The sequence below is a fragment of the Oryza glaberrima genome, chromosome 7, assembly GCF_000147395.1.
Source record: "Oryza glaberrima chromosome 7, OglaRS2, whole genome shotgun sequence".
Taxonomy (NCBI): domain Eukaryota; kingdom Viridiplantae; phylum Streptophyta; class Magnoliopsida; order Poales; family Poaceae; genus Oryza; species Oryza glaberrima.
In genome coordinates this window covers 24,193,494-24,219,912 of record NC_068332.1, presented here as the reverse complement: position 1 = coordinate 24,219,912, position 26,419 = coordinate 24,193,494, and the positions used below count along the sequence as shown (strand labels likewise).

The 26,419-nt window shown below is 43.7% G+C and overlaps 4 protein-coding genes and 1 long non-coding RNA gene across 8 annotated transcripts; 3 read left to right on the top strand and 2 right to left on the bottom strand.

Moving 5' to 3' along the window:
- The first annotated feature begins 1,484 nt into the window (after nucleotides 1-1,484).
- On the top strand, nucleotides 1,485-7,682 carry LOC127779325 (uncharacterized). 3 transcript variants are annotated; one of them, XR_008018644.1, is made up of 4 exons: nucleotides 1,485-1,609; nucleotides 6,312-6,509; nucleotides 6,662-6,916; nucleotides 7,092-7,681. It is a non-coding gene; the product is annotated as an uncharacterized LOC127779325 (long non-coding RNA). The 3 variants fall into 3 exon arrangements; XR_008018643.1 differs by having other exon boundaries at nucleotides 6,648-6,916; XR_008018642.1 differs by having other exon boundaries at nucleotides 6,312-6,916; nucleotides 7,092-7,682.
- A 471-nt stretch (nucleotides 7,683-8,153) lies between these two features.
- LOC127779323 (uncharacterized) lies at nucleotides 8,154-11,358 on the top strand. Its single transcript, XM_052306056.1, has 2 exons — nucleotides 8,154-10,142; nucleotides 10,920-11,358. The coding sequence occupies exons 1-2, from the start codon at nucleotides 8,154-8,156 to the stop codon at nucleotides 11,352-11,354; spliced, it is 2,424 nt and encodes an 807-aa protein (XP_052162016.1). The 3' UTR covers nucleotides 11,355-11,358.
- A 113-nt stretch (nucleotides 11,359-11,471) lies between these two features.
- Nucleotides 11,472-15,102, bottom strand: LOC127779324 (DEAD-box ATP-dependent RNA helicase 57). Its single transcript, XM_052306057.1, has 11 exons — nucleotides 14,837-15,102; nucleotides 14,612-14,751; nucleotides 14,346-14,437; nucleotides 14,119-14,215; nucleotides 13,944-14,024; nucleotides 13,632-13,864; nucleotides 12,825-13,019; nucleotides 12,656-12,746; nucleotides 12,449-12,571; nucleotides 12,203-12,353; nucleotides 11,472-11,836 (listed from the first exon to the last, which is right to left on the bottom strand). Exons 1-11 carry the CDS (start codon nucleotides 15,051-15,053, stop codon nucleotides 11,634-11,636), a joined length of 1,623 nt encoding a protein of 540 aa, XP_052162017.1. The 5' UTR covers nucleotides 15,054-15,102; the 3' UTR covers nucleotides 11,472-11,633.
- Nucleotides 15,103-15,705: 603 nt separating this feature from the next.
- LOC127780709 (E3 ubiquitin-protein ligase SP1) lies at nucleotides 15,706-19,677 on the top strand. 2 transcript variants are annotated; one of them, XM_052307667.1, is made up of 12 exons: nucleotides 15,706-15,952; nucleotides 16,038-16,090; nucleotides 16,593-16,717; nucleotides 16,811-16,906; nucleotides 17,414-17,551; nucleotides 17,635-17,700; nucleotides 17,807-17,919; nucleotides 17,991-18,101; nucleotides 18,504-18,547; nucleotides 18,634-18,739; nucleotides 19,079-19,203; nucleotides 19,299-19,677. In XM_052307667.1, the coding sequence occupies exons 1-11, from the start codon at nucleotides 15,876-15,878 to the stop codon at nucleotides 19,179-19,181; spliced, it is 1,032 nt and encodes a 343-aa protein (XP_052163627.1). In that variant the 5' UTR covers nucleotides 15,706-15,875; the 3' UTR covers nucleotides 19,182-19,203; nucleotides 19,299-19,677. The 2 variants fall into 2 exon arrangements, with proteins under 2 accessions (XP_052163627.1, XP_052163626.1); XM_052307666.1 differs by having other exon boundaries at nucleotides 15,707-15,952; nucleotides 19,079-19,677.
- A 698-nt stretch (nucleotides 19,678-20,375) lies between these two features.
- LOC127778740 (uncharacterized) lies at nucleotides 20,376-21,683 on the bottom strand. The gene is made up of 2 exons (XM_052305360.1): nucleotides 20,610-21,683; nucleotides 20,376-20,555 (listed from the first exon to the last, which is right to left on the bottom strand). Exons 1-2 carry the CDS (start codon nucleotides 21,681-21,683, stop codon nucleotides 20,376-20,378), a joined length of 1,254 nt encoding a protein of 417 aa, XP_052161320.1.
- Between the last annotated feature and the right edge of the window lie 4,736 nt (nucleotides 21,684-26,419).

Sequence of the window (26,419 nt, the reverse complement as noted above, 5' to 3'; positions counted from 1 at the left end):
TATCACCTTATAGCATCCCCAGCAGCTCGTCCAAATTTGATCTTTCATATGGCTATATAGATGGTTATCCAAATAAAATTCCTCCTTCATATTTCTCTCCACTCTAACAAATCATCTATATTACATCATCTATATCACATCCTCCTATATTTTAATAGTACCTTTCAACTACCATTAATTAATATTTTTTTCTTTTTTTCTTTTTTCATCATTATCTTCTCTTTCACACGATCTCTCTGTCACTCCAGAGAGATCGAGAGACGCAAGCGAAGGGCGGAGGAGCGGAGGGGCGGCACGAGCGGCTCGCCGCCGCCGACCGCCGGTGGGAGCGGAGCGGAGGGCGCGGCGCGAGCGGCTCGCCGACGGCTGGGCAGACTGGCGGTGGGAGCGGAAGGGCGGCGCGGCCGAAGGTGGTTGACGGCGGGAGCGGCCGACGAAGGTTTGCCTCATCCTCTCTCCTCGATCTACCTTCACTGCTTCACCCTCTGCCTCGATCTCGATTCGGATGAGGGCAGTAGAACGGATGGGAGCGGTGGTTGCGGGATGGCGTGAGGAGAGAGAAACACCAGGAATAGCGCATGTGCCATTTATGGAGGCCCAGATGGCGTATCCGTTGGAGCCGGATTTTCTCCCCCCATACGCTATTTTCTGGATGGAAGATGGGATGCCGAAACTGCTGGGGATGCTCTTAGTCCTCTGCATCTTCAACAGCAGTAGGACTAGCTTCAAAAAGTTACGCTTTTGACAGAGTTTGATAGCTGACTTATGTTCTCGAGCATACATGAGTTTTCTTTTATCGACAGCAATTACTATATGTATCAATATCGCATGATGCATTTTGTTACTTAACTAGGCTTAGAGTCATGACATATTGTTTGTGTGCCTAACGGTAAGGGTTGAAGAAGTTTTTCTATAAGTTAGCAAGTATCATTTTTCTTTCTTTAATAAAACTCTAAAGCAATTCTCCCTATGTCTCTAAATAGTCTATATACTTTTTTTTTTGATAATTTTGACCTTCGAAGAAAACATATAAAATTTGAAGTACTCCGTATTAATTAAGTATATATCGTGATTTAACTACTTAAAATTTATCAGTGTTCAAAGTATTGTAACATCAGTGTTCAAAGTATTGTAATTAGTCACAAGTGACAAATATTTAAAACAAAAAAAATAGGAGAGTGAATATATGTGCAAATACTCATTGCACCATTACAAGTTTATAAAAGACATGCTAGAAAACAAATAAAAAAAATTTATATAGCTCATTGTGTGCGTGGCATATGCAAGCTCCCCTATATACTAGAGAGCTGCTGATCGTAATTGTATCCAACTTTTAAAATGATCAATAAAGCATTATCTTCCTAAAAAAAATTTATATAGCTCGTTAATTTTTGCCAGAGGTCAATTTCAAACCACTTGAAAAAAAAAGGAGAGAAGGAAAATTCCATTTTTTTTTCTGCAGCGCACATGGACGTTTTGGTAAAATTTGCTAAAGAGTGAGACTGTGAGAGAGACGGGCTGCCTTTAGTTTCACTGTGTCTCCATGATCTCTGCGATGTGACCGCTCGCAGGTCGCAGAGCCCCCGCTCTGGCCTCTGCAAGGAGCACGGTGAGTCGATTGCTTCCCTTCCGTGTTCCTCCGATGCATTCCTTTTTTTTTTCCTCTCGATCGCGGTTTCGATCGAAAAAAAATTCGATTCGATTCGGTATTAATTTTGCCGCGCCGCGCCCAAATGCTTGGGGCCTAGATCCGCGGGGGAGATTAGGTCTCGATTCCCCGTCCGCTCCTGCGGATTTGGTTTTTCCCAACCTCGAAATCTTAGGTTTCCTCATACATCATGAAAAGCATTTTTGGCGATTTTGTTTAAGGGGGTGTGTGAAAGGCACCCGAATATTAGCTAGGGTTCAACCGTTTAAGCGGTGCTTTTGCTCTCTTCTAGTACTTAGTTCGGTGCAAATTAGTACTTTCTCCGTTTCAGAATATAAGTTATTTTAGCATTTTCCACGTTCATATTGATGCTAATGAATCTAGATAAATATATATGTCTAAATTCATTAGCATCAATATTAATGTGGGAAATGCTAGAATGACTTACATTGTGAAATGGAGGGAGTAGTATATTATTTTGGGGGATTAATTTAATTTGCTGCCTAGTGCGCCGCACACTTGGACCTCACGATGAATATAAAAAATTTTCACAAGAGGAAGTGGGATCAGATGCTGCCGGGAGCGAGCGACTAGGCCCCAGCCACTCGGGCAGCAAAACCCAAATTTCACAAATTCACATGGAGCATAGAGTGAGTGCACCAGCCATTCACCTTCCATCGTTGTTCTTGTTCATACGAGCAGTGACGGAAGCACTCACAGACCCACTCACTCCTGCTCAAATTAAACTTGCTATACTAGCTGCAGGGACCAGATAAGCCATATCCGTTCTTCTATAGTCAACAAGAACCGTCCCCCATGCTCGCGACAGAAACTGTTGAGTTTTTCTGCTGAATATATACGGTATACTTCAGGATTTACTTCGAACATCAGAACTGTGTGGTGCTAGTGGTACTGTAACTCCTATTTTCGCTGCCATGGCTGATTAGGTTAGTTGGTGGTGAGTTGTGGTTTCCGTGCAGTTTCCCCTAATTTACCGTGCATTGTAAGGTTTTGTCATGTTTTTTTTTTCTTAAAATGAGACACTTTCTTCTTTTATATAAAACGTCGGCAACGGCCTGACCGTTAGAAAAAACAGACCCATCCGTGTTAATGTCAGAATATTTTCTTATTCATCACTTATTTACAGGATCATTTATGCCAAACTTGCCTTATTTGATATTTAGTCCAAGAAAACAAAATAGGTTAGGAATCATAGAGTATTTATCAGTACACCATTTGGGATAGTTGCTTAACAGTTCAATTGACATGATCACTTTGATTGGGGAATAAAACAAATGTTGAATATTGAACTCGATGTATGTCAAATAAACATGCAATTTTGATTTTTTTTTTCCTTTTTGCGCCTAAGAATCTTTATGTGCACTTGTTTTGTTTATTTCTCTATAGTCCTTTTTTGAAAAGGATCAAGTTTAAACTGTACAGATAAATTATTAGCCAGAGCTTAGCACCAGTGTTTTCTGGGCCAATCAGTAATTTGAATTACAAAGATATCCTAGTGGACCAGGATGATCCAAAGGCTAGTGGTAAATATGATCGAAAATCTAATTGGATTCTCAAGGCTGTTGAGTTGAATGCACGGCCATCAACTGTTTTGCCCTCTCCACAAGAGAGGACAGATTCACTCTGTGCTCAATGAGCCCTGTGTTGCCCAAGAAAAGCCTGTATTTTTCAGCCCTTGATGGTGTCTTCTCCACCCTTATTAATGCTTCCATCAATTCATGATTTCTGAAATATGTTGCATAACGAGAGCTCAGCTCCATCATGTATATACACTGCTCAACTATCACACTTCTGATTCCTGGAAACTGTGGATTGGGTTTCATATTCGCATTTAGTGCATTGATTAGCTTCTCCACGAATCTTGCCTCCTTCTGACCCTGTTCTAGCGCTTTTGAAAAGCTTTTAGGACTAACCCTGCATATTTGTGAACTGAGGCCAACAAGGACCTCGAGTTCTTTTCCCTCTGCATCCATTACTTGTCCCAACACCTGTAGACGGTATAACGCAGCATCATGTAAGTTAGACTCTAGAATCAAATATCTGGCGAAAACAGATATCCTAAATAAGAAGCTAAAATTTTGGTTTCTCAGCCCCTTCTTCATACAAAATATAAATACAGGCTGTGTTTGGGACAACCTTTTTTTGCGGCATGCGAATCGAGACAAGTCAATAACGCATGATTAGTCAAGTATTAATTATTGCAAGCTTGAAAATTGGATTTATTTAATTTATTTAAGAAACTTTTATATAGAAATCTTGTACAAAAGACACACCGTTTAACAATTTGAGAAGCGTGCTAACGGAAGACGAGAAAGTTGTAGTTTAGAATGGGGCCAAAGCCCTCCTGTGCTTCTCATTGTTTTTTTTTTAAAAAAATATGCCAAATATTATCATACATAGGTGGAGATCTCACCTCTGGTAGGACACTGGAAAGTTCCACCAAATCTGAATCTCCTAGCTCGACTCTAGAGTGTTTGCACAGGTTTTGCAGTACATTTGCTGCAACATGTATGTACCTGTTGTCATGCACTAGCATTCTTGCCACATCCTTAAAGAATCTATGCGCAGGTTCCTTCATGATAGCTGAGCAGTTGTCTGCACTTTCTAGTGTTAGCATTGACAATGCTTGTCCTGCTTTCATTGTCATCGAGCAGTCAGAATATGCACCTGGCAGATCATCTTGCGCAGTGAATGCAAACATCAACATCTGAACAATCACCTGGATGCTCCCAATCTCTCTCTTTGTAGTCTCATCCATGGCAAGTTTTATAAGGATATCTATTGTCAACTTCCTCAGTTCCTGACTGCTCTTGCTATCCTCCAAAATCTCAGCAAGGTTGCCAAGTAGGAAGGGATCTTCTGATATCTTGTGCCTCAATGTTATACCAGTTTCCCCACCAATGCTTGCCAGTCTTCTCAGCACCTTCAATGACAAATCAATCAGTATTTTCTGACTTGTCTCATTGACACATATTCTCTCACTGTTGTTACTCGTGAACTCTGTGATCTTTGGGATGAGGTCCATTGATCTGCTGATCTCCATGCAGTTGACAATATCATATGTAGCTAGCCTCTCAAGAGTTACAAGGCCAAGTACCGGGAAAACATCAGTTTCTGTCCACTGCTCCTCCTCTAGAATGGACCACTTTTTAGTCATCTGATGCCAAAGTTTGAGTATCCAGCAATTCTCCTCACCACCACTGTCTTTCTGAATTATGAGTTCCTGTATCTGCTGTTTGTTCTGGTTGTCCAGAAGTGATGATATGGAGTTCATTGCACCAGGGATTGTGACAATCTGGAGACCTCTAGCAAGCTCAGCTGTAATCTTCACGGCAAGCAATCTAATTTGATTGTCTTCTTGGTTAGTCCATCCCAGCATTTGGATCAGTGTGGTGACCGTCTTCATGGAGTTGGTGACTTTTGACAGGACTTGTTTGTCATAGGGCTCTCTGTTCACAAGGCTATACAGAATTCGAACCCCGCAGAGCTGCTTCTTCCTTGAGTCTGATTCGAGGGATTCCATGGCAAAATTGGTGAGGTTCAACTTCTTTGGAGCAAGGATGCTAGCGTTCATACATTTCTCAAATGCATGTGTGTAGTACATATCAACAGATTTGACTCCCTGCTGACCCCTGAACCCACCACGACGGGCCAATGATCTCCGAGGAAAGAATGAGAAAAACTCCATTATGCGAGCCACAATGTATAGTATCCCTTGACCGAGCACCATTCCATAGAAGACATTAAGTGTTGGCTTGAGGTTTGTCTTGTCAGAATTATTTGCATGGCCACCTTTGCCATAATAATCTTGGTGCAAAAGGCAGATCGATCCAATAACAATGCGCATGACTGCAGCTGGAATCTGTAAACTGCCACACATTGCTGTCAACAGAGCGAATACTATCATTACTAACAAAAATGGAGAAAAGAACACCAAGGGCACTGCTGCAAGGTACATGCAAGAAAACAAAATGACTTGGTGGCAGGATAATGATTTGTGGATGACAAGCCTATGAACTAGTCTGACGATGCTTGGAAACTGCAATTTGCTGATCGTTAGTAGCAACACCATGACCAGTAACAGTGTGTAAAAGGCCCTAGCTAGGAGTAGCAAATGCCATTTTGGTGCTGGTGTTGTATCTTTGCACCATAGACAGGGGATCAACAGCACCATTACAACCAAGGGGCTCAATAGTGATATAGCATTGCGTAATGGACCACCTTTAAGTTTGTGAACTCCTGGGAAAGGCAAGGTGGCAGCAACAAGCATCAATATGGAAACCGACAATTCTTTACTTTTGGTGCTTGGGAGGAATAAACCAACATTATTCAAACATATCACCACAATCACTCTATTCCATGAGAAAGGTCTCAAAGCTCCGCGAGTCCTGAAGAAAAGTTGGTACTCTGATCTGTTGGGGCAGAACATCCTGAAAATATGCACGGTGCATCACATGGAAACCGAGAAAAACAGGATGATATATCAACCAAATGAACAACAATCCTTTTGGACTTGATAAATTGCTAAGTACTAGATAATCTGATCATGGTCTTACGAATGCTAAGTGTAGTGATAACATGAGTACACAGGTTTGTGACTAACATTATCACATGTGACTGATCATTGATGCATACCTTGCAGCTTCTAAGAAGAACAATGCTGTGGCATACGCAAAGTCCACACAGGTGATACTAGTTGGGTATCCTCCAAGGAGGACAACGGTGGCCCAGGTGAACGCCAGTGTGCCGAGGGCGTTGCCCACCCTCTCAACGGAGGCAACAACTCGAACAAAGCAATTCAGCTGCTCTTCTGGCATCGCGCTATGCCAGCTCGCCTCAGGTTGGGCAACTCTCTCTGCTACATCTACCAGTACATTCTCTGTTTGTGTGGACATACTCATGAATCAGTTCAGGTTCTTTGATGTATCTATCTGGAATTCTGTATATGCTACGAAGAATACTGATGCACTTTCTAAAGTATACCTCCTGAAGGGGCAGGGTTGTAGGCAATCAGGAGACAGCTGACACGAGAGCACCGGTTAATCCAATGATGAGTCAGCAGCAACTTCGATTACTACGCATGCGAAGTTCCCTTTATTTGTATTATTCTCCCGATAGAGCTGGAGCATAGTTTTCTTGACTGACATGCCAATGTTCATCTTCTAGGAAAATGTCACAGCTGATGGCATCTTCCTCTCTATCTACCTAAGAGTTGTACGCATTACAGAAAAAAAACAAACGGAAGAGGTAAAATATACCATCATGTTATTACTTATTGTCAAGTGGTGCTAAATTGCCAAAGTCCATGAACCATGAGGAGTGATGTGTAGTACAAGAGTTACCTTTTTATTGTAATTGCTGCCGGTTTCTCAGTAGAATTCGATGCACTGAAATTCAATTGAATTTGTTTGTTTGGATGCAGAGTAAACTCCAAACTCCAGAGGTGTTGGATTTGGTGATTGGTCATTGGTTGCGGCGGCGCCGCCGGCCTACCGGGCGTGGAACACCGTACGGCCGGAGAATGATTTCCTCGTTGCGCGGCACGAAATGTACTCTTCCATTCCTGAAGCTACGGGTACGGTTTCTGCTTAAAGAATACACTGAATTCTGCATGTATAAAGCCTGAACCCGTAGGTCTTCGGCTACCCGGCAGTGTTCAGATAAGCAACCCGGATGATTGTTTTGGCTTCTGGATTTATCAAATGAAGTCATTTTGCCTGTTGACTCAGACATAGGATTGCTTGACGTACCCATGATCAAGTAACATGTATATATAAAATCCGAGAAATGTTATGTGATCTAGTCTAAGAGAATGGTTGAATGAAGAGGATCCTCTTAATTTGGAGATTAAAAACAAGTTGATTGAGATGCAATCTGAGTGTACGAGAAGCAGTTATAGAGTTGGCAATGGTATGTAAACCTCTGAAAATGACTGTTGCGTGAAACGGTGAAAGGTTGTCTATAAAGATTTTATTTACTGATTATTGAAATGGATTATGGACTATTTGCTCTATTTATTATTTTTATTAATAAATATTTGATTATAGATAATTCTCACCAATAATCCTTCCAACAATCAAAATCAAACATGTCTTGGCTACTGCACTGTAACATGAGAAGTTCAGCAAGTCTCAACATTACATGACACAAGATGATGTAACCTGCAGGTTAAACAACTTGAAAACCGGCAAGGTAAACACAGCTTTTGCTCCATTGCATTGCACAGGAATGCAATAAACAACTTGTAATCTACTCGAGCGTGTATCTGAACTTGATGAAACTTTGTTTCTTGCACGTTGAAGCCACACGAATCTCATTTCATCTTTCTCTTCTGATTGCTTTCACACAAGATCCAGCAAAATTAATTTAGATGAAAAATTAGCCTCCCGCCCAATCAGCTTCAACCTTATAACATCACCATGCAAAAAACCATGGAAATTAAACCCCAAGTGCACTTGTGCACGCACTCGGGAATACAAGGCTAATGGCCATCGACACTACGGCTGATCATGGCGGCGGCGCCGGCGCCGGCGGCGTGGACATTCCCATGCAAATACTAGTGCAGCCGCCGCCGTTGCCGCCGCCGACGGCGAGGCACCGGAGAACGCACACCGGCGACTCGACGGCGTCGTCGTACGAGCCGCAGCGGCGGCCGGTGGAGCACCAGGTCTCGTCCATGCACGCCGCCACCGCCTCCGACGACGGCGGCGGCGTCGACGACGTGGTGCCGGAGCGCAAGGTGACGGCGTTCGCGCTCCACGTCGCGGTGCTCGAGAAGGCCGCGTCGCACGTCGGCGCCGTCTGCTTCGTGTGGGCGACGGTGGTCATCCTCGGCGGGTTCGCCGCCGACCTCGACGCCCGGGACTTCTGGCTCGTCACCGCCATCCTCCTCGTCGAGGGGACGAGGGTGTTCAGCCGGAGCAACGAGCTCGATCTGCAGGAGCAGCCGATGCACCTCCCGGACGCCGCCGCCGCCGCCGCCGGAGACGACGACGACGACCCGCCGCCGCCGCACAAGGCGGCGGCGGCCTCGCCCATCCACCTCCTCCCCCTCGGCGGCTGGCTCGTCGAGGCGAGGAACGTGAGCTACGTCCTCTACTGGCTCCAGCTCCTCTCGGCGTCGGCGTGCGTCGCGCTGTCGCTGCTGCGCCTCGCCACGCTCCGCTTCGCCGGCGACAATGGCGGCGGCGGCAACAAGAACGCGTACTACGCGCTGATGCTGTTCTACGTGCTCGCGCTGTCGGAGGCGGTGATCTTCCTGGTGGAGCGCGCGTACTGGGAGTGGGTGCTCAGCTATCGGCGCCTGGTCGAGGCGGTGAGCGGCGAGTGCGACCTCGGCGACGCCGGCGTGGTGCCGATCAAGCGGTTCTTCTACCGCGCCTTCTCGAGGTCGGTCGAGGGCGGCATCCTCGACGCCACGCGGATGGACCTCGTCTCCTTCGCCGTCGAGCTCCTCTCATCGGACTCCGGCGACGAGCAGCTCATCGGCGCGCACATCCTCCGGGGCTCCATCGCCAACCGCGACTCGGCGAGGCGGGCGGTGCGCAAGATCGGCACGTCGGCGGCCACCGTCGAGCGGCTGGTGGAGATGGTGAGCTGGAAGAGCCCCAGCAAGCGCCGCGTCAGGTCGCTCGCCGCCGAGGTCGTCCTCCGCCTCGCTGGCAAGCGCCGCAACCTCATCCGCGTCGCCACCATCCCCGGCGCCATCGAGTCCATCTCCACCTTACTCGAGACCCCCACCACCGACGCCGCCGCCGGCGATCTCGCCATGAACGAGATGGGGCTCCACATCATGAAGAAGCTGGCGCGCGAGCACGGCAACGCGGCGAAGATCTCGAGCACAAGGGGCGTCCTCTCCAGGATCATACACTTCACCCGGACGAGCAGGGCGGCGCTGCAGATCGGCGCCGGCGGCGAGGGGAGCCTGCCGGCGAAGACGGTGCTCCGGTCGCTGCAGGTGGTGAAGAACCTCTCGAGCACGCCGGGGCACACCGGCGAGGCGATCAGGAGGGAGATCTCCGACAACGTGTTCGTCCTCGGCAACATCCGCAAGGTGCTCCAGCACGGCGGCGAGCGCCACGGCAAGATGCAGCTGACGGCGATCGGCGTCCTCGCCGACCTCGCCATCGACGGCGACGCCAAGGAGAAGATCGGCTGCACGGGCGACATGATCGCGCATCTGCTGGACATGTTCGCCGGCTCGCCGGAGTCGGCTCCGGCGGTCGCCTACGCGGCGCAGGGGGCGGCGCACATCAGGCTGCAGGCCGGCGAGGTGGTGGCGCTGCTCGCCCTCGAGAGCGCCGCCAACTGCGACCGGATACTCCGGGAAGCCGCCGTCGTCGAGAGGCTGGTGATGACGCTGCACCACCCCGGGCTGCAGATCACGTCATCCAGAATCCTACTGAACCTGTGCAGGTACAGCAGGAGCGACCACTTCTTGCAGCTCAGCAGCCTCACTGCAGCTGTCCCAATAGTAAGTTCTCAAAAACCAACCAAAAAATATGAGAGAATTCTTTTTTTACAAGGGTAATTTTTACCTAGCCTCTACATCTAACCGGATATATATAGCCTTTTTAATAGGGAACTTAGCTGTCCCAATAGAAAGTTCTCAAAAACCAACCAAAAAAGGATGAGAATTCTTTTTTTTAGAGAAGGGTAATTTTTACCTAGGCTGTGTTTAGTTCACGCTAAAATTGAAAGTTTGGTTGAAATTAGAACAATGTGATGAAAAAGTTGGAAGTTTATGTGTGTAGGAAAGTTTTGATGTGATGGAAAAGTTGAAAGTTTGAAGAAAAAGTTCGGATATATATAGCCTTTTTAATTATTGGAAGTTTGGTTGAAATTAGAACAATGTGATGAAAAAGTTGGAAGTTTATGTGTGTAGGAAAGTTTTGATGTGATGGAAAAGTTGAAAGTTTGAAGAAAAAGTTCGGATATATATAGCCTTTTTAATTGGGAACTTAACCCATCAAACAGGGAATTTAGCCCTCAAATAACCCAAACTGAAATTTGCTCCTATAGAGACTTGAACTTAGGACCATGAAGTGCTACTCATGTCACTGCAACCATGAGAGAATTCTTGTGTTGATGTTCTTTTGAAACAAATCAAAGAAACCAATAAAAAAAACATTTAACTAGAGTAAACTCAGGGGCATAGAATAGATACTCTAGAACAAGATCACTTATTTCATTCTTCAGTAGACATCGTTGCTATGATTTGATGAATGATGTCTGCTACATGATTTCACAGGTGTTCAAAGCAATTATGGTTGAGAAGAGCAGCTTGCTTGAGGTGTCTATAGGATTGGCAATACAGATTACAAGGCTTGCAACACCTGAATTTCACAAGGAAATCTTTGGAAAGGCAGGTGTACCAGATACAGACATTGCAAGGAGGCTAGTGGAGATTCTGAAAGAGCACAGGACACCCAGGGTGAAGGTTCCGAGGATGAGAAGGTTCGTCATCGAGCTCGCCATCGCCATGATGAGAGGCGACGCCGAGCTCGTCCCCTTCTTCAGGAGCATGGAGCTGGAGAAGGAGCTCAGGAGCGTCGTCAGGTCGACGTCCGAGCTCGAGAGCTTCAACATGTTCTCTGGCAGCATTGGGCTGAGCAGGCACAGCTCAACTCTGGCCTCACTTGTAGATGATGCCATGGAGATCATGCAGGCTCTGCAAGACAGTTAACAAATGACCACAGGACAGACTGAAAATGGTAAATGCCTGTGATTGGTTGTATGTTGGGATATGCGATGAATCTAATTGTAAATTCAGAAATAATCTATTCAATTGATCAGTCAAAACTGTAAATAACAAAAGGCAAGTGTATTCTCATCTCAGGCTTCAGTCAACAAAACTAATAGAGGCAGCAGTTTCTGGCATTCAAACAGGAAAACTGAAGCCAAGGTGCCATCTAGAAACGTTACAGGGAAACTCAATCTTCATCTAGAAACGTTACAGGGAAACTCAATCTTCGTCTGGTAATGTGGAGATGGGATCCCGGTTCACCCTGTGCTTCTTGCGCTTGAGTTTAGGCAATGCCTTTATCCAAGAAGGAACCTCGCAGCCTGAAGATATCAGCACATTTGCGATGTTCCGCAAGAATGGCTTATCCTCCTCGGTGAAGAATGTGATGGCCTCCCCTGATCTACCTGCTCTTCCAGATCGTCCTATATAACAAGAAAGGAGTTTTTTTTTCCCTAGTTAGTTCATGAATCATGAGATGGCGGAAGAAAAACATGATGCCAGGTCTTTCATAAGAGAAAAAAAATTGCATATACATGAAACTGAACTAAACTGATCAATAGAGGTATATGATATATCTGGCTACAGTATCAGACTGGAATGTAAATTTAAACAAGCCTAACAGGCAAAATAACAATAATATAAATTTGAAAAGAGGACCATATAATCAGTATCCAACCAATCAAATGCACATCAGAACTCAGGCCTTCCACGCAGATGCTTATGTACAAGACATCATTCACAAAAATGCACAGACGGGTGCGTGTAGCCTGTCAAAGCCAGATACTTACCTATTCTGTGAATATAGGCAGAAGCTGACTCTGGAAAATCATAGTTGATAACGCAGTTAACACCTTTGAAATCCATTCCCCGGGCAATGACTTCGGTAGCTATCAGTACCCAAGTCTTTCCGGCTCTCAAGTTGTCAACAGCATCTTGACGCTTCAGTGAGGAGATAGAAATTGAGCCAAGTGTAGCAGTGAAAACAAAACTACCACAAACATTTATTAGCAACTAATAATGATATTAAGTGATACCTGCTCCTCATCAAGGTCCGCATGAATTACATCAGCTCTTACGTCATCAAATGCCAGTTCTTTGTAAAGTTCTTTTGCCCTCTCTTTGCTTTGAACAAAGATCAATACTGGAGGATTGAGAGACTACAGTTGAAATTGTTTAATCAGCTCTCGGAAACAGCAAGATGGAAACTAGGAGAAAACCGTCAGAGAAGGATCATGGCTTACTTCTGCAAAGCTTTGGCGAAGAGCTAGCAACTTCCCCTTCTCAGTTCCAGCGAAAATCAACTTTTGCTTAATCAGTGAAGAGGCTGAATTCCTGTATGTCAAGAATTAATGACAAAAATAACCCTGAAAAAATAGTTTTCGCAGTACACACTGTGAAAGCAATACTTACTTTCTTCCCACGATGACTCGAACAGCATCGTGCATTATCGTGCGTGCAAGCGTTTCTATTGAATCAGGCAATGTGGCACTAAACAGAGATCGAATTATTGAAGGATTCGAGCAGGCTTTGACAACTGAATCAATCACTTCAACAAATCCAAGCTCAAAAAGTTTATCAGATTCATCCAAGACAAGGTATTCCACTCTGAAAGACAGCATATGTTACTGTTAAATCGAACTGGGTGCCCACGAATAAAAAGAAAAACAATGGCGAAAATTGCAACCTGTCATTCCTTTATAAATGGCATGCAGACATATAGTTGTGATGCCACTAAGGGACGGTTGAATTGATCTAATTAAATTTCCATTTCGTAAGTAAATTGGTGGGAATTAACAAGGCACAGGCTCTATAGTATTTTTTGAGATGAATAAACACTTAAGATTGTTTTCAGGGTAATATAGTGAAGGAATTTTACCTTCCACTAAAAAGCTAACATTCATGACTAAATACGTGCATTCACTTTCCAATAAAAACGTTAGAATATGGAATTCCAAGGTTGAAAATCATGATAATCCACTAGACAGAGTCATAATGTACCAAGTGTAGCTTCTAGCAGGTAAACCATCACTTCATTACTAAATACCATTATTATCCGGATTGGTATGCATGCATTCGCTTTCCAACAAAAATGTTAGAAATCGGGATTCCAAGGTTGAAACTCATGATAAACCATTAGACAGAGTTCATAATGTATCAAGTTTAGCTTCTAACAGGTAGTAGTGTGCAAATCAAAATAATGAAGGTATGATCACAGACCTACTTAAATCAAGGTCTCTTTTTTGTACAGCGTGGTCCAGACGAAGTGGGGTGGAGACCAGGATGTCACAATGCATATCCTTGAAATTCCCAGATTTTGATAGATCTTTTGTCATTAGTTTAATATAAAACTTTCTTCCTTTTGCTAACTTCTTGCACTCTCTTGTGGTTTGTGCTGCCAATTCCCTTGTTGGGCAAAGAATCACAGCTTTAACACCCTCTTTAGATCCTGGCTATAACAACATGGCTTAAAAAGAATGTACAAGTACAACACATACAAACAGCATAAAACAATATCACAAAGATAAATACCTTGATTTTCATAAGGATTGGGAACAAGAAAGCCAAAGTCTTGCCAGAACCTGTAGGTGCACAGGCAAAGCACTCTCTCCCCTGAAACAAAGCAATTTCAGATATATGACCCTAAAAAACTAAAATTTTCAATCACTAGGGGGAAAAATATCCAAACAGAGTCAAAATGACTTACGGATAGAAGAATTGGAATGGCCTGCCTTTGGATAGGTGTAGGTTCTTGAAATCCAAGTTTTGACAAGTTTCCAACCAAATATGAGTCGCAACCATACCTAGTGCACAAAATCAGGTAGGTTAAAATCCACCTCAGACGGTACCATGATGTGTTGAAGTTAATATGTAGCAGCACCTATAATAAAGAATTTAGTATGTCTGAACTCTTTGAATTATTCAGATACTAACCTTGAAACCAGTCCTTCAAAGTTCTCTAGCGGTGCTGGAACATTTTGTCCTGAAATGTGAATATCAAACTTCTTCCGTAGTATTGCCGCTCTCTGCAAACCAATCCAACACATGCAAACCGAACACACCGAAATGTTAATTTCTGCCATTATTTCTAATCCAAGATAGTTGCTGGATGATAAACATTTTTTTCAAATATTTTACATAAGCACAATTTTGCGAAAGAGAGACACAGCTAGCTCAACGGATTTGCAAAACGCCATTACCTCGATTTCTCTCTCGACTTCCTTCCTCCGCCTTACAACCTCCGAGTCCTCACTCTTACCAGTCTCGACCTTCTTCTCCGAATCGTCCTCATCCTTCTTTGCTGCCAATCCCTTGAACACATTGAACCCTTCCACAGCATCTGCAAAGCGTACAACACTCGGCAGAGTAGTCAGAGTCAGATTACACTCCCAAAAAGCAACAACCTCTTGAGAAGAAGAACTCACCGGAAGCAGAGTCGGCGCCTTCCGCGCGCCTCTTCTTGCTCTTCTTCGCCTTGGCCTTGCTCTGGCGCTTCCGCTTCTTCTCCGGCAACGGCGCGGCGGCGGAGGCCACGTCTGGGGCAGGCGGGCCTTGCCGGAACCGGGCGAAGTCGCCGGCGAAGCGCTTGCGGTCGAAGTGCGTGCCGGCGAAGAGCGCCGACGAGAGCTTCGCCTTCTCCATGGCTAACCTTTGCCCGCCGCCGCCGCCGACGACGAGAACCTCCTCCTCTTAAAACCCTAGGTGGGTCCCACTTGCAGCGTTCGAACCACCGAGGTTGACCAGGCCCCACATGTAAGCGAGAGGAGCTCGCCCTACCTATGCCGAAGGTTAAGATTACGAGAAACAACCGATTAGTAGATACAGTAGTTTTTTAAAATCTTCTAACTTTTCAATTTTAGTTTATTTTATGAATTTCACAACAATAGTTTTTTAGAATCTTAAGAAAAATATTTAAGCAAGTTTTCGATTATAAGAGAAACTGTGGCTGACTACCAAAACTAACTAAGGTCATACTCCATTTTGGTAGCTTAAATTCTAAGAAACAGCTAGCGAGAAACTAGAAAAACTAGAAGTCTCGGCTTTTAAATTATAGTTTATTTTCTGGATTCTCCATATACATTCTCTACATGGAAATCTGGATAGTTTGGGAAGCTTTGTTGTAGCTCCAGCTGCTCCCTCAAACAGGCCCTAGGGCCAAGTCTTACTGAAAGCGCTTCTGGGCCAGTATCTAATAGGGGCCGTGGCATATCCCTGCGGGGCCCGCATGTCAGGGAATGTATTCACTGACATGTGGGGCCCACCCCCACCGAGGCCGGTGCACTCCTCGTATCCTGTTCTTTGCTTGCCTCCCGGTCCCCCTCCCCGCCGCCTCCTCCTCTTCCCTCGCCGCGAAAAAGGGGGGAAAATAAAAATAAAATTTCACGGCTTCATCTCCTCGTCGTCCTCCTCCTCACTGATCTCCCCCCCCCCGGATTCGGTGCTCGCCTGGCGATTCCTTGCGAGATGTTGATCCCATGGGGCGGAGTCGGGTGCTGCCTCAGCGCCGCGGCGCTGTATCTCCTCGGGAGGAGCAGCGGCAGGTGCGGGATTTTGGCAGGGCGGCATTTTTTTTGGGCGATTTTTTGGGGGGATTTTGATGGTTCTGACCGGGGATTTGTTGCTCAGGGATGCGGAGGTGCTGCGATCGGTGGCGAGGGCCGGAAGCACGAAGGATTTGGGTGAGCGAGCGAGCGAGGGTTTGGTTTGGTTTGATGTTTTGTTGGCTGTCTGCTAAATACGTGCTTAATTAGCTGGATTCTGCAGTAATTCTATTACTCTGCGGTTTTGTTAATTTATTGTATTGAGGTTAATGTACCGTGTACGTGGCTTTTGGGGAAATTTTTATGCTTCGAGCTAATTCAATCCTAGTGATGCATGAGATAAAGTGTTAGGAGAATATTTCAGGTCCATCTAGATTCAGTGATGAAGCAGTAGACTTCTGTGTCACCACTTTCTCCAGAGAAGCACAATTTGTTCTTGTAGCACGCGTTCAAAACTTGAGAGTTGTTGTGGTAATTGAAGTCCAGCATTAAGATACTACAAGAATTTATAACTTTATTGTAGTGTGTCAATCTGTTTTTTTTTATAAATGAAGTTCTTGTAATTTTGTCCAATTAGGTACAAACATAATACTACCTTTTTGTCAGTTTTGTTTTGACCTATCTGTATTGTCTTCAACAGCTGCTATATTGGACACTGCAAGTAAGGTCCTGCCACTTGTAGTGGCAGTCTCTGGACGGGTTGGTTCAGATACACCACTTATCTGCCAACAAAGTGGCATGAGAGGTGTAATAGTAGAGGAAACGGTATCTATTGGTTCCATTTCTACGGTTTCTTTTTCTTTTAGTTTTGTGGCAAGCATATCCTAGCAATTTTACTTAACCATTTTCCTCTGGTAGGCAGAACAACACTTCCTAAAGCACAACGATGCTGGATCATGGATTCAAGATTCCGCTGTGATGCTTTCTGTTAGCAAAGAAGTTCCATGGTACCTGGTAATTAACTGCTGTAGTTGTTATATACTAATTTTCTTTGGTTCTATTGAAACAAGTAATTCAGTTTAGTCTCGATATAAAACAGTGCCATTATGTGTCCAATCTTGGTGACTGTATATCAGCTGATTTATTCAATCTTGGATTTATAGTAGATGAACCATCTAATGTCATATGGATGTCTGGACTTCTGTAATAATCTTGCTGATATAGCTTGTTCTGTGTATAAACCTTGTTTATCAGCCCCATAGCCTAACCCTACCTACATCGAGCTCCTCCATGTAAACCTAATGACAAGACCTCATCATCTAGATTATTTGTTAAAAAGCTGATGAACCCAATTTTAAGGTAGCAAAAGAGTTTTTTTAATATTGAGCACAAATGGCTTCTCAAGAAAATAAAGGAAAGGAGCTTGATTCTTTTAACATACTATTTAGAGCTCGTTTAGTATCATAAATTGCATATTAGGTTCTTAGATGCTCAATACTACTTTAATATAATTCACCACAGGATGATGGTACCGGCCGTGTTTTTGTTGTTGGAGCTCGTGGTGCAGCTGGGTTAGTTTTAACTGTTGCTAGCGAAGTTTTTGAGGAGTCAGGGCGGACACTTGTGCGTGGAACTCTAGACTATTTACAAGGGCTGAAGGTTAGTACTTAGTAACGATTGCATTTTTATTAATGTAAATGCTTGTAGTAGTATTATTCATGTTTAAGAAATAATGCTTGTAGATGCTTGGAGTCAAGAGAACTGAAAGGGTTCTTCCAACTGGAACTTCATTGACTGTTGTTGGTGAGGTAATTCATAGCTTTAATTCGTCTGCAATGCCTTGTGTTGGTGCCCTATTTTCCTTTACATGGCTAAGTCTTGCTTTCGTTCTTGATTCTTATGTTGTATGACTAGGCCATTAAAGATGATGTTGGAACTATTCGAATTCAACGACCACACAAAGGACCATTTTATGTATCCCCGAAAAGCATCGATCAACTTATCATGAATCTTGGGAAATGGGCCAAGTATGAAGATGCAGTAGAATATTCTCTCCTTTTAGGCTTCTTGAGGCTAATAGTGTGTTTTACTACAACAGGTTATACCAGCTTGCTTCCATGGGATTTGCAGCATTTGGTGTCTTTCTTCTTGCAAAGCGTGCACTACAGCATTTTCTCGAAAGAAAACGACGACATGAATTACAGAAGAGGTGTGTGCTAACCAACCACTTATTTGGATTTAGACGGACATGTTACTCCCATTTACATTCTTCAGTGGTTTGCTCACTTTGCTAGACATGGTCAGAATGAGATGCTTTGGAACATCTTGTAATGTTCAATAGCATTGTGATCTCTGTATCTTTTAAATTGTGGAACCTGCATGTGCTTCCAGCAGCTAATATATATCATTAGGACAAAACTGAAATGGAAGACATTGGAGATGCTGTCTTGAAAAAAGTTTTACCCTGGAGTAATTTTATATCGGGGGTGAAAATCACAAACTAACATTGTAGCATACAGATGGACACTAGGATATGTTTTGTAACCATTGACGATTTTGCTAATGCAAGATACTGAAAATGTTGTTACAATGCATTATTTTTTCCATACAGGGTTCATGCTGCTGCTGCACAAAGACAAGCTAGAGAAGCTGAAGGTGATTTTTCATTTTTCTTATCAATTGGTTAGGCTATTTTATCATAACTTGTTCATGTCTTATAACATCAGTTTTATTTTGTACAGGGGGCAATGGTACATCAGATGTAGATTCTAACAATAAAAAGGATCAATTGGTCTTGGACATATGTGTCATATGCCTTGAACAGGAATATAATGCTGTTTTTGTGCCGTAAGTATCTTATATTTTGCATTCCATCATATAGCTTTACTCTTAGCCTCTTAGCAATGAGAACTGTCTATATATTGCTGAATAATAAATAACTCTTTAAACATTACTATAGACTATGCATTACATTTTTTGTTGGAATCTGATCAAATATTTGAATTGAAGAGTAGTTACCTTATCATTACATTTTGAGCTCTGATTGGTACAAAATTTTGATTTTGTTTCTGAATCACCCCCATTGTCATCTTTGTGATCGATACCATCTCTTTATGCAACTTTTGTTCTCATTAAACTGTCACCTCAAAAATTTATGAATGAATATGTAAATCAAACACCGTGCAGGTGTGGCCACATGTGCTGCTGTATGAACTGCTCTTCTCATTTGACGAATTGTCCACTTTGCCGGAGAAGAATTGACCAAGCTGTGAGAACTTTCCGCCATTGACAGCACTTCGATGCAAAATCTGGTACCGCATCTTTCAGATCCACTTGATTCTTGGAATGTGGACTGCTGTCACCTGATTCTTGGAATGTGTGTCACCTGCGTACTCCCTCTGTCCAGAAAAACTCAACCGAGGGGATGACCCCTCCTAGTACAACGAATCTGGACAGAATCCAAGAGGGGATGTGACCCCTCCTAGGTTGAGTTCTTTCGGGATGGAAGGAGTATGACATTTGATCTGCAGTATTGCACCGAAGCAACGCAGGTAAAAACTCATAATAGGCTATACTTTCTGGCCATCATGTCGATTGCTGTTCTTGCCTGTAGTGTACAATCGCGTCCAGAATGTCTTGTGTAAATGTGCATTGGTTTTCACAGCACGCTTACTTGTTAGTAACATGGATGTTAATATTTCTTTGTGCCCAGTGTATCCTGCCTATTAGGGGTATGAACTTGTTTTTTCTTTTTTCTTATGAATGGAATGGTTCTTGTGTACTCAGTTTGGCCCCTGCTTGGAACACATAATTTCAGAGTTTCCAGGGCAATTGAATTGTTTATTGTGAAATTTCAATGAAGCCATGTTTTCGTCTGGAACAAAAAGAAATGGTAATGCCTTCAGCCACTCCCATCATCATGTGTATTTTCATCAATTAGAAGTTGAACAGATTATATGGTGGTCAAGAAACCTAGAGGTTATATTTAAAACTAGAAGAGAAGGAACCACAAAGAAATTTGAAGAACTAGGAATAGTGAAGATGATAGGGCCGGGGTGACTCAAAGGCTGAGATCGTGACAGCCATATAATAATAATAATACGAGAAGGGAATGCCGCCATGCAGCCACACGCTGACACGCCGTACATCGTAGTATGATGGATCTAGACAAGCTTTATGTCCAGACCACTTCACGGATCCTTCATCAACTAACCCTTGATTGAAAAAAAAAACATGCCAGATCACTAAGCCAATTCATAGCATTATGTGCACTGTTATTTGTTTTCCAAACAAATACAAAGAACTGGACAAGCTGATCTAAATACAATAGTTGCACAAATACTACAAATTCGAAATGAAAATGCATAGGATAAAGTGATACCACCAAATTGTCTCATATAGAACAAAGTCCCCTAACTATTCAGACGACAATGATGGATAATAAGATAATACATGGGTCTGGAAGCAAACCAAAGTACGTTATTCAGAACACTAGCCTAATTGTACCATCTATGCCATCAGATATGTGGCTTTTCGAGTTGTGCTTGATCATTCGGAGTTCCACTTTCCCATTGCTGCCATTGGCGTAATTGCCATTGCCAGTCCCATTGCCATCATGGACGCACGGCACTACGTCCGTACCGGTCAAGACAGTAAAAGAGTGCTCCTCAAACTCAATTGAATCAGAATCAGAATCAAAATCAGAAAAAGAGTGTACCTTAATTGAATCATAACCAAATGAGTTCGGTTCCATGGGAGTAGTCCAAGTGTGGAAGAACCTTGCGATGCAAAACCTGCCTGAGCCCAGGTTGGCAAGCTGAGGACAACGCATCTCATTCCAGTGTTGAGGTGCCTCAAGCTCCTTCCAAGTGCCTATTATCTGTGGCTGTGAGTCCTCCTCCATGGTGGCTGTGGAGAGAATAGTGGAGAGGTCAATAGCTCCCAATTTCCAGTCACTGGTGCAAATGCCAAACCACAACTTCAACTCCGGTACATACTCAACCTTGCCTGTGAAGGGTAGTGTCCAATCCCCAACTCTGATCCAGGTGTGTTTCACCGTGTCCAAGCAGTAGGTGCCAATATGATCCACTGATATGCAGATGTGCGATCTGCCGCTGCCGCAGTCGTCAATCAGTACTGCATATGAGCTGATCTTGGGTCGCTTGTACTTGGGGTCATAGATGAATGGCGGTGGCGGCAGTAGTTGGCTGTACCAGGTGTTGTGCTTTCCATGGACAAATGCCTCAAACTGACCGCTCAGCAACCGCTGTTCCTGTTCATGATTGGGAGAATGCTCCATGATGTAGATGCTACCACCACCACCATTGTCGTCACAGCCATTGGTGTCAGTAGCACCAGGGATGAAGATGGAGAAGGTCGAATTCTTGGGCTCGTTGAGGAAGGGCAAGTCCTCCACTTGGCGCGCCTCGGAGTCGAAGAGGACATGGCGGCCATAGTTGTCCGTGCAGAGCAGCTTGCGATCTGTGAGCGGTGAGCACTTGATGTTCCAGCTATAGCCCCTAGATGAGGCTTCAAGGTCGATGGTTGGCGCGGGAAGATGAAGCATCCTCATCTTTACTGTCTTCTTCTTCCTCTTCTTCTGATGATTGTTAGCATTGGCTACACATGGCGGCCGTTCTGATTCAGATACAGATCTGTTGATCAATGGCAGATCAGCAGGTGTTGTTGTGTTGAACAGCTTGTGGCGCCTCAAGTCGATCGAGAGCAGCGATACGGCGCCTGGGAAGCGGTTGTCCACGATCAGATTCAGGAATCGACGCGAGAGGCCCATCGTTGATTCGATTGTCAGCTTCAAAAACAAACAAGGCATTATACTCTACAGTATGTTAGTAAAATATATACAACAGATAGGAAAGGTCAATTATTAATTGATTACCTAAGGTGCGCTGGAGAATGGAGGGGATGTTTGGTTGATGCCTAACCTTGCCATAACTAAGTTTAGGCTAGTTGTGGCATGGTGGCACAAATGTGGCTTAGAAATAGTTGGCCACAAGTGTGGCATGCTTAGCTCTAAATTTGAGAGCATGACATGTGGGTCCCAAAGTTAAAGAAAGTGTGGCATAACATAATTGCGGCAGCGAACTAAACACATGCCTAAAAAACTGTGGCATAACTAAAGTGTGGCGTGGTAAAGTGTGGCAACCAACCAAACAGCCCCGGAGCTTCTCAGATCAGCGCCGGAGCAGAACGGCGGCGCGGAACTTAGGGGATGGATGGATTCTAGGTCTGGAGGACACGCCCCATGGGCTGTCCGTAGGCTCTGTTTTCTCATGAGCCCATGGGCTGCTTCTTCACTCGAAGAGGCACAGTGGTCTGCAGTTGGCAAAAGTCCAATTCGAGTCCTCAATTGTATGTTCAATCGGAGAAAATAAAAGCCCCGCACGCTGGGCGAGCGCCGGGGCCACCTATAATTTAGTTTCCAGAAGAACTAAGCTGAATTACTAGTGGTAGCAGTACTAAATAAAGATTTCGCAAGAGACAGTGCCACAATACAGTATATCCACATGTTGGTGGCATGGGAAGTATGGTGTGAACGAAACATGAGGGTTTTTTAAAATAAAGAGAAAACCATGCCACAACTACTAGCCAAAATACAAGACGAAATCAAGTTTTGGAGTATGTGTGGGGCAAAAAACATCACGAGAATATCCACTTAGGTCTCTTTTTAGGTTTTTCTTGTTGCTTTTCTTCCTTGTTTCCCTTGTTCTCTCTCTTTCACCTTTCTTGGTGATATTGTAAATACTTTCTATTATCTTTAATATAACTCCAGCTTAGCCTGGCTTTGGTTTAAAAAAAAATACAGGATAGTACGGACAAGACAAGTAGATTTCACACCGAAGTCAGATTACAACAAAACGCAAGTTCTCTCAAAAGGAGACCGAAAACTATTCAAAGTAACCATACCATATGGATTACAGGAAGTCAAAAAGGGCCACCCGAGAATCATAATCACAAAACTGCCGTGATGGTATCATCGCCGCAGCTAGCCTTGTGACATCTTGATTTGTGCCTGACCAATCCAAGTCCAAGATTCAATATTCCATCCCTAACATTGGCAAACTCTACACCAGTCAGAACAGTAACATTCTGGCCACCTGATTCATCATCATTGGGAGTCCTATTGTGGAAGAACCTTGCAACGCAGAACCTGCCGGAGCCTAGGTTGACAAACTGAGGGTCCTGCATCTGCTTCCATTCTTGGGGTGGTTCAAGCTCCATCCATGAATAGAGTAGCTTTGGCTGGGACTACCAGGAGCCCACTCCAGAGAGGTTAGCAGCAGCCAAGCAGCCATCCTCGGCAGAAAATCCAAACCAGAGCTTCAGCTCCGGCACATACTCAACCTTGCCTTGGAAGGGTAGCGTCCACTTGTCCACTTCCCTCCACACCCAGCTCGCCGTGTCCAAGCAATATGTACCGATTCCGTCAATGGATATGCATATCTGATGAAATGCGGGCATGCAAAACGAGATAGCTATTAGCGCATTATTAATTAAGTTTTAATTATTACAAACTTGAAACATGGATATATTTGATATTTTAAAGTAACTTTCATATAGAATTTTTTTTTGCATAAAACACACCGTTTAGTAGTTTGAAAAGCGTGCTAATAGAAACCGAGGTAAAATCTTAAATCTTTATGAGAAAAGAACACTACCTGAGTCTCACCTTTCACCACAGCATAGAAGCTGATCTCTAGGGACGTGGTGTTCTCACGGACATTCAGCAGCAGTGGCGGGAGGAGTTCATAATCCTAGCACTTGCATAAGATGTTCGGAGAGTGCTTGCTGTAGATTAAGGCCTCGCCCTCAAACTCAAAGTGATTGCAGCCAGCCTTTGGTTTAACAATCCTGTCCATGATAAAAAGGTTGCCGCCGCCGCTACCACTGCCGTAGCCGTCGAGATCGAGCTTAGGGCAAGGGATGTAGAGGGCGATGGGTTCCAAATTGGGCTTCTGGAGACGAGGCAAAATCACCATGCGTGGCGATTCTGCATCCAGGAGGAAGGCACGCCCCGACTGGTCCAAGGAGAACACCCTGCGATCCGCAGCAGCGGAGAAGAAGTGTGGTGCTCGCAGGTTGAAGCTTGGGGTGGGAAGAACAATCTTGTGCATCGCCTGTTTGTTCTTCGGTCCGTCTCCGTCTCCGTTCAGTGGCAGCACAACTGGTGGTGGTGTTGTGTTGAACAGCTTGTGGCGCCTCAGGTTGAGGCAGCGGAGAGATTTGGCTCCTTGGGACTGGGAGCGATCATCCACGATCAGATTCAGAAACCGACGCGAGAGGCCTATCGTCGATTCGATTGTAATGTCAACTTCAAAAACAAGGCATTATACTCTACTCCCTCCCTCCGTGCCAAAATACTCTACTCCTAATAGTACGAAACCATAATGTGTCACATCCATCTAAAATTATTTATATTATGGGACGAAAGGAGTATATTAAAATGTATATGACATATAGGAAAGGTCAATTATTTATTCATTACCTGAGGTGCGCTGGAGAATGGGGCTGGCGGCGCGGAACTTAGGGATTGATGGATTCAAGGTCTGGAGGACAGGATATTTTAGAGGAATCCCCATGGGCTGTCCGTAGGCTCTGTTTTCTCATGAGCCCATGGGCTGCTTTTCAGGATTCTTCACTCGAAGAGGCACAGTGGTCAGCCGTTGGAAAAAGTCCAATTCGACTCCCTCGAAATTATGTGTTCAATCTGATTTTTATCCCTCAACTCAATTGCAAACCGGGGGTATATCGACCCCTCAACCGTAAAACCGGTGTAAATGACTGCTTCGGCTATTTTGAGAATGATTTTCCCTAAGCGTGGCTCGTTGACATAGTCCAACCGACTGAGTTAGTGTGTGAGCCCCACATGTCAATGTCCTCTCCTCTTTCTTCTCCTCTCTTACTTTTTTCTTTCTTTCTTCTCTCTACTTTCCCATGCTTGGAAAACATTAATTTCCTGTTCCCAGGGAACTTTAATTGTTTATTTAAAAATTTCGATGATAGTGCTCTGTGCGTTTCAAACAAGCCTATTTTGTGAGGCCTGCTTTCATGTGAAACAAAAACTGTGATGCCTTCAGTCACTCCATCATGTGTACTTCAGTTATTTGAAGAAGGTACGATGGCGAACCAACCTATAGTTACCTCAACTGTCATATTTATTTTTCAAAAAAAAAAGAAGTTAAATACAAGTGCCAATTTATCACTACACCATGTCCTAACCCTCCCCCACCCCCACAGAATATCTGTCGGCAGAGGTCACCTTCCACGTCATCTTATCTGTCGGAAAAGGCCCTTACCGACTTGATCTAGGGTCTGGGTGATGAACATTTATATATTTATTTATTGCGAGAATGATTATGGGTTGTTTGATTGTGATCCAACGGATGAGTCTATGCCGACAGATAGTTTGACACGAGATTAACAATCAGCGACATATAGTTTGTCCCCAAAAATCCGTAGAGTTACCGATCTGTCCTGTACCGTAGAACTGCCTACAGATGGTATGTCACAAACCTTTACCGACAGATGGTTAGATGTTGATTCTCTATTTTTACCCACACACATCTGTGGGCAATTCTGTGACATGGCGTAGTGTGTTTTCAGGTTTGCAAGAGATTAATTATAAGCTATCCTTTACTTGATCTACAATATTAGAGCAGCTACAATAGTAGACTATAAGCTAGCTATAAACATATTTTAAAGGGATAAAAGAAGAGAGAGAAGAGCAGCAGGTTATAGATCAGTAGCCAGATACAGCACGGACTCGGAGACATAATGCGTGTATGACATGTGGGACCAGATATTAATAGTGTAGTAATCAACTATTGTATGAATTGACTATAAATGATTTGAAGTTAGTAGTTGGCTATACTATTAAACTTGCTCTTACAAGTGTAGGGATTTTATGGAATTTTAATAATAGTCAACTTTCCATAGAATTACCCTAAAACTTTTGTCTTGGAAGAGGCCAATGTCTGATCGGTCGAGCTATCGCTGGTAAACCGTAGATAAATGAACAAAGCAACAAAAAAAAAATAATTAGTGTAAAACTTTTAAATTATTGATCACGGTCTAAAAACCAATGCTACAGAATAAACTACAATAAAAATACTCCAAAACCAACTTAAAATAAAGTTTCAAAATTTAAATTTCTATTGTGATTGCCAAACAATCTCTAGAGTCTAGAGCAAGATTGTAATTATCCCGATCCATGCCCTAGTATCTTATAATGCTACGATACTATCAAACCGAAACCGTACATAGTATCTTATTTTTCATAGCATCTCAATTTTATTATTCATTTTCACACGATTCTATAAAATCTTAGGTAGTATCCCAATTCTACGATCTCTACTGTCCTACAAAATATTATTTAAAATAAGATGGATTGAAAATAATATGAATAAATATGCTCATGTTTACATTAAAAACCAATTAAATATATCAAAATCAATATTATATGTTTTAATATATATAATACAGTATATTATTCCCTCCATCCCAAAATGT

What these genes read in the sequence shown, in the direction of transcription:
- LOC127779323 (XM_052306056.1), top strand. Translation starts at nt 8,154, where the DNA reads ATGGCCATCGACACTACGGCTGATCATGGCGGCGGCGCCGGCGCCGGC. An exon ending in TCACTGCAGCTGTCCCAATA is followed by an intron (nt 10,143 to 10,919) that starts GTAAGTTCTCAA and finishes ATGATTTCACAG; the next exon opens with GTGTTCAAAGCAATTATGGT.
- LOC127780709 (XM_052307667.1), top strand. Translation starts at nt 15,876, where the DNA reads ATGTTGATCCCATGGGGCGGAGTCGGGTGCTGCCTCAGCGCCGCGGCG. An exon ending in CGGAAGCACGAAGGATTTGG is followed by an intron (nt 16,091 to 16,592) that starts GTGAGCGAGCGA and finishes TGTCTTCAACAG; the next exon opens with CTGCTATATTGGACACTGCA. An exon ending in CGACATGAATTACAGAAGAG is followed by an intron (nt 18,102 to 18,503) that starts GTGTGTGCTAAC and finishes TTTTCCATACAG; the next exon opens with GGTTCATGCTGCTGCTGCAC.
- LOC127778740 (XM_052305360.1), bottom strand. Translation starts at nt 21,683, where the DNA reads ATGGGCCTCTCGCGTCGATTCCTGAATCTGATCGTGGACAACCGCTTC. An exon ending in TTGGTTATGATTCAATTAAG is followed by an intron (nt 20,556 to 20,609) that starts GTACACTCTTTT and finishes GAGTTTGAGGAG; the next exon opens with CACTCTTTTACTGTCTTGAC.
- LOC127779324 (XM_052306057.1), bottom strand. Translation starts at nt 15,053, where the DNA reads ATGGAGAAGGCGAAGCTCTCGTCGGCGCTCTTCGCCGGCACGCACTTC. An exon ending in AGGCGCCGACTCTGCTTCCG is followed by an intron (nt 14,752 to 14,836) that starts GTGAGTTCTTCT and finishes TACGCTTTGCAG; the next exon opens with ATGCTGTGGAAGGGTTCAAT. An exon ending in CCATTCCAATTCTTCTATCC is followed by an intron (nt 14,025 to 14,118) that starts GTAAGTCATTTT and finishes GCTTTGTTTCAG; the next exon opens with GGGAGAGAGTGCTTTGCCTG.